The following is a 6,000-nucleotide window of genomic DNA, read 5'->3' on the forward strand; positions in this document are numbered from 1 at the left end:
TGAATGCATGTAAAAACAATTCAGCACCCTGTGTGCCATGGCAAAGTGTATGAGGTAACCAGATGCCATTCTTTGAACATTTGGTGCTTATATTTTAATACAAAGCCTAAATTAGTTGCAGAAATATTTTGAGCTTACGCATCATATGCTTGCCTTGATCTCGTCATTTTCCTCTATTTCATTTCCATTTCCTCATTCTCATTAGCTTTTAATAATTAGTGTTGTATGGCAAGTCAAAAGTTTAAACAAAGCAAGCAGCACAATGAGCAGTATGTAGGAGCAAGCAGAAATAAAGGAAGTCTACTATAAAGTAACATCTATGGCACTATCACAGAGGTCTAAAAAAAACCACTTTTCTCTAGAAACATCTTGGCAGTAAAACTGCCAAGAGGAATCAGTAAAAAACCCTTCTGTTAAAACTCCTATCAACTTGAGATGATCATAAAGGAGAAAATTCACAACAGAGTGCAAAAAGGTACCTCCAAGGATGAAAGCTATTTCAGGATGATTCTGTAGAAAGCACAGTATGTGCTCCATTCCCACTACCACTGTCTGATAGATCATAATATCATGCAAATCTCAGACAGAAAGCAAAATGAATATGTAGCACTGAACAAAGATAAAGGAAAGAACACCAAAAGACCTGAGATCAGCTCTTCAACTTGTACAAATCAGCATTGTTCAATTTGTTTTAATTAGACAATACTAATTTACAACAGCAAACAGTTCTTGGGTTTAATAGGAAAGTGTTCTTCCAGATTACTATAGTTTTCCTACTGAAAGAGAAAGAAGAGAGCATTCTTTCATTACTAGACAACTGATACTTGTGATTAAAGGTAAGTCTGATTATTTGTGATTTATGCCACCTTCTTTTGTGCACAAAAGAGTTAGCAAAAAAGGTAAAAGTATCATTAAATGATGTCTGCTTTTTCGTGTTAATTATACCTTGTATTTCTCTATCCAAATTCAGACAAGTGCTATGGAACAATTGCTATGCTTGATACTTTTCTCACTGTCATTAAACCAACCAGGAGTAAACCCACTGTAGTCCATTAACTTACAACAAGGCTTAGATACATTACTACTCTACTCCACAGCATAATCTGTAACTTTTGCTACTATAAAAGAAGTATTACTTGTTTAGCATACCGTGCTATTTCCATAAAAAATAAACCAATGCTCATGTATCAGGAGAACATTACTTTATATACCATAATAGACTGTTATACAATAAACTCTAATCAAAATACATGTGGTTTTTATTGGTCTTCATCCTAGAATTTCGTCCACATAAACCCCCTTAAAGATGAAAATAGATTTTTGTCTGAGAAGGAAAATGTCATATCTGCTGTTGCCAATTTTCTTAAGGTTTTTTTTCCAAAATTAATGCTCTTGAAATATATAATAAACCCCCACTTATTTATACCTATAGTTTTAATTTCATATTAAGGAAATAGATTGTGAGAGTGTGTGTTGTAAAATGTATATAAATCTCCATACTAACAAAATCTGATGCCAACAACTTCAAGTCTATTATTGATTTCATGAATTTAAAATATTCAAAATAGATTATTAAGTAGGCCATCTGATTATACATAATCTTCCAAGGAATACAGACAACAAGAATAGCTTATTCAGCTTTACCTAGTTTCAGAGTTTTGCTGTTACTGAAGGCATTGGCTTCTGTTCCACCCCTGATTAGGGACAGCACTGTAATTTAGAAAATGGTCATGAAATATGAAATGAAGCTTACTGTAGAAAGATCACCCCAAATTATAGCATGCTTTCCTCTATCCTAGTGACAAGTTATCTTTGTCAGAATGACACATTGTCACCTCTGATCTTTCATCTCCAGCTTCCTTTATACATTCCAAAGGATCAACAGACTTGGGGAAAACAAACTAGTTTCTTTTCATAAGGATTTGACTGGTGGAGTCATCTTCCGAGGAGCGACTTTAAGGTCCAGAGGTTAACTGAAAATCTTTAGCATACTTGGAGATTGAAAGGCTATGTTTTGATGGCAGAGTTGTACTTAATTAAGCACAAGTGGATTTATTAAAAAAACAGTTCTTCTTGTCCATATTATCTTAGGATATAAATAGAAAGAAAAGTTTAATTAGTTAAGGAAGAAATTTGAGCTAGGTCTCAAATCAAACATTTGATCCATGAAACAGTAACCTAAGTAGTGGTTATTGTCACCTTTTGAATCCTTTATAAGCCAGAGTGGCAAGCCAGAGCCAACATTACTATTTTGCCTGGTATCTCCTCAGCTATTTTTCCTTTACGTAGCTGAGAAAACTATAAAGGTGAGCAGCTGATTTGAGATCAATTAAATCACATTACTGTGCAGAGCTGCACCAGTAGTAAGTACAATAACCATCGTTCTAAGATTTTTATTTTAATTGCTGGAATTACATATGGATGGACCTTATATAGATAAGTATCAGTTTTCTTTTTATTCTTCAGAGCTGTTGGGGGAGAAACCAGAAGAAAACCTTCTTCACTTTCTTTCTTCCACTGCATATACTGTTATTTGTATTGCCAGATGCCATGCATTCCAGTAAGACTGATTGTTAGATTAACAGTTACATAGAGTTTAAAAATGTGCTGTACTTAAATAGGATGCAGTTAAATGATAAAAAATTGATCATCAACTCACAACACCATTTATGTAATCCATCTCATTAAAAAGTATTATTTCAGCACTGCTATTTTTAAGAAAGTAACGTACTAAACCTTCTATTTGTTTAGGAATAGCAGTGATGTTGGTTCAATCAATTAGATTCATCTACCCTTAGAAGTCTTGTTAGCCATATAGTATTCTTTGAAACACAGAAAAACCAATTTGTTGTAAGATGCATTTGCATTTCACAAATCTGTTTGCAATATACTATTTTGCACAGGTTTAAAATGAGCCTTACAGACATTCTAAGCCCTTCTGATATTGCTGCTGCTCTGCGGGACTGCCAAGGTGAGAAAACAATTAAAACTCTAAAAATCTATTATTTTGTGTAACACATGGCATGTTTAATTCAGTCCCAAAGGAATACTGAACACGTGCATACTGTAAACAGATTCCTGTAATCTCTTTACTTAGCTGTCACAGCATATTTGTTCATGACTGGTTTATATTGTCAGTTTGTAACTTATCCCCATGTGATTTTTTTTGATGTTTAGGCGGTATGGTGCAGTATGACAAAATTCATTCTTTGACAGGCTTTATCTATCGTTCATGTTTAGAACAATTAAAATGTAACAAAGCAGCATCCTCAGACCATTTAGGAACAGTGAACGCAGTGGTCTGGGGTTAATTTATTTATTAATTTATTTTCAGCTCCAGATTCCTTTAGTCCCAAAAAATTCTTTCAGATCAGTGGGATGTCTAAAAAGAGTAGCAGCCAGCTCAAGGAGATCTTCCGGATTCTCGACAATGATCAAAGTGGCTTTATTGAGGAAGATGAGCTCAAGTAAGGATTTTGTTAACTATGTAGAAGCTATCAAAAAATTAGCACTTTTTTCTTTCCAGAACTGTTCTGTAAATGTGAGCACAAGTTATGCTGAATGTTGATACAACATTCAGCAGATTGTGAAAGGTATATTTAAGTAGATAAACCCTACAGAGAAAAACAAATTAGTAAATACCTGCCTTTAATACTCAGTATAGAAAAAAATAACTCGCTGGGGCTGGATTTTGGTAGTGGGCTGAATCAATTGTATCAGGGCTGGACTTACAAAGCAGAAATGTATATGACTAAGATTTAGCTTGTCAAACAAAGCAGTGTTTGGAGGACTTGGCTATTGTGGTAAATAATTTATTTATAGATAGCTATCAGTTTGATTATACAGCCAGCATAAAAGCATAATATTCTGTGAAAATCATAATCACAGCTGTTTTCTTCCTAGGTATTTCCTTCAGAGATTTGAGTGTGGAGCCAGAGTGTTAACCACCTCAGAAACAAAGACCTTCTTGGCAGCTGCAGATCATGATGGGGATGGTAAAATTGGGGCCGAAGGTATTAACTTATTTATACATAGAATAAGGCTCCTCAGGATGTGTTGTAATGATGTGTGATTCTCTTTTATGTTGATGGTACATTAATGTACCTGCAGTGATATTAGTGAAACCCTTGCAGTAGCAACCTGTTTAAGGGCAGAAACAGTCCCTGATCTTACAGGTTCATCTCTGCAACTCTTTTTGCACAAGCAAGTCAAAAACCCCCACCTAGGCTGCCCTAAGGAACTTTCTCATTGCCACTGACTCACAAATTTCAAGTTGTTTTGAAAGAAACTGCCCCTTATTTCTCCTCCCACTTCCTCTGATATAAGGCAGCACTAGCATCACTTGTAATACACAAATGTAAAATTAAGGACAAAAGAACCAGCTCTACACAGGAGAATCAACAGCACATACATCGGCTCATTTACAGCACTTATGTCCCAACAGAAAGTCCACTAGTCAGTGAAATCATTCACAATATACAAGAGCTAGCAGCACATAGTTCAATATTTGTTTTGCATAATGAGAAGAAGAGAATGATCAAGTGTCACTACCCCGACACGAGATCCCACAACAGGCTCTGTGCATGGGGATGGATGCTGTTTATCTTCAGTGGCTGGTTAAGGATCAGATAGGAAGAAGCAGCTGGTTTAGGAAGCAGCATATTGCACTCACCCCATGGAAATGCCGGTGCGATTTAATAGCTGCTCAGTGCAGAAAACTCCTGCTCTCATAATTCCATATTTCTGTGTCCCATTTAGAACAGGAAGAACACATACAAAAGGCTTGCAGCCAATGGCAACTCACCCCATGAGAGAAGCAAGCTGCCTAGACGAGCATGAAAGGGGCTTAGGGAATAGCATGCAGGGAATGTGCTGGTGTGCAGATTCCCTAGCTCACTGTGCTAAGAAGACAGAACTCATCTGTTTCTTTCTTTGGAAGGAATTAAATCCAGTTCCTTACGAAATGTGCCAGAATAAACACACATGATTTAAGAAGCAATCTATATACCAATACAGTCATTCAAGGACTCAGATACTCTAATTCACAGAAGCCAAACATTTAAAAGTTCCAAATAACAATATCTTATTGTACAACACAATACTTCAGTATCATACCACATGGAACTGCACAATGTTTTTGGTTTTAGACTGTGCTCTAAATCAACACTTCTCAACTGCTGAAGCACTACAAACAGCTAATAAGACCCATGGACTCACTTTTCATTCTTCTACTTCAGCTCTTAAATACGTCTTACTCAAATTCCATATTAGCCATTCCATTATTTTTGCCTAAGATCAGTATTATGCAGAGAAGGCTAAAACTACTCTGAACATTTTATTATTCCTTATAAATGTCAGCAAAACACTGCCTTTCCATCTGCTGTTTAGAAGAGGAAGTTTAGGCAATGTCTCTCTTCCATATGTGTTTCTTCTCCTCTGGTCATCTATCAGGTAATTGTTTTCTGCTCATTCTTAGTCTAAATTTCTTGATAAGCCACTAATCTTTTACTCCTAATCCTTTCATTTTAGTATTTCTACTGTAAATATTCTCTTATCTTTTGCAGAATTCCAGGAAATGGTGCAGTCTTAGAGGTTCAAAAGGACCAAACAAGATAGAATTGGGATGAATCTACATGAGACACTCCAAAACCTTTAAAGTCAGGAGTTCCTTATTTATCTTGACAGTGTCTGTTATTTGTTCATTGCCTTAGCAACATAATGAAACACTGATTAATGATTTTTTTTTCATTGTGTGGACCATTTACCATGTTCTAAACTCTACTTTAGCAGACACTTCCCTTAAAAATATCCAATAAAAATTAATCACATACTGTAGCTTGTGTCTGTTTTTCTGACTGCTAAACTGAAATGTGCATTCTTAAACTGTTAATCCCTCCAAGATCTTGATTCTTTCCAGACCTTCACATATGGAACATCTTTTGAAATCAGTGGGAGTTCTGTTTACCATAGGCCTTCTGCATTAATCTTGAAGTTCTCAAA

The 6,000-nt window shown here is 35.6% G+C and overlaps 1 protein-coding gene across 1 annotated transcript; it reads left to right on the forward strand.

Annotated features, from left to right (window-relative positions):
* The first annotated feature begins 2,271 nt into the window (after window positions 1-2,271).
* LOC142045177 (parvalbumin, thymic CPV3) lies at window positions 2,272-5,590 on the forward strand. The gene is made up of 5 exons (XM_075058395.1): window positions 2,272-2,306; window positions 2,904-2,971; window positions 3,335-3,467; window positions 3,904-4,013; window positions 5,565-5,590. The coding sequence occupies exons 2-5, from the start codon at window positions 2,911-2,913 to the stop codon at window positions 5,588-5,590; spliced, it is 330 nt and encodes a 109-aa protein (XP_074914496.1). The 5' UTR covers window positions 2,272-2,306; window positions 2,904-2,910.
* Window positions 5,591-6,000: the final 410 nt, after the last annotated feature.

This window comes from Buteo buteo, chromosome 27 (genome assembly GCF_964188355.1).
Source record: "Buteo buteo chromosome 27, bButBut1.hap1.1, whole genome shotgun sequence".
Lineage (NCBI taxonomy): Eukaryota > Metazoa > Chordata > Aves > Accipitriformes > Accipitridae > Buteo > Buteo buteo.

What these genes read in the sequence shown, in the direction of transcription:
- LOC142045177 (XM_075058395.1), top strand. Translation starts at nt 2,911, where the DNA reads ATGAGCCTTACAGACATTCTAAGCCCTTCTGATATTGCTGCTGCTCTG. An exon ending in ATTGAGGAAGATGAGCTCAA is followed by an intron (nt 3,468 to 3,903) that starts GTAAGGATTTTG and finishes TTTTCTTCCTAG; the next exon opens with GTATTTCCTTCAGAGATTTG. An exon ending in TGGTAAAATTGGGGCCGAAG is followed by an intron (nt 4,014 to 5,564) that starts GTATTAACTTAT and finishes TATCTTTTGCAG; the next exon opens with AATTCCAGGAAATGGTGCAG.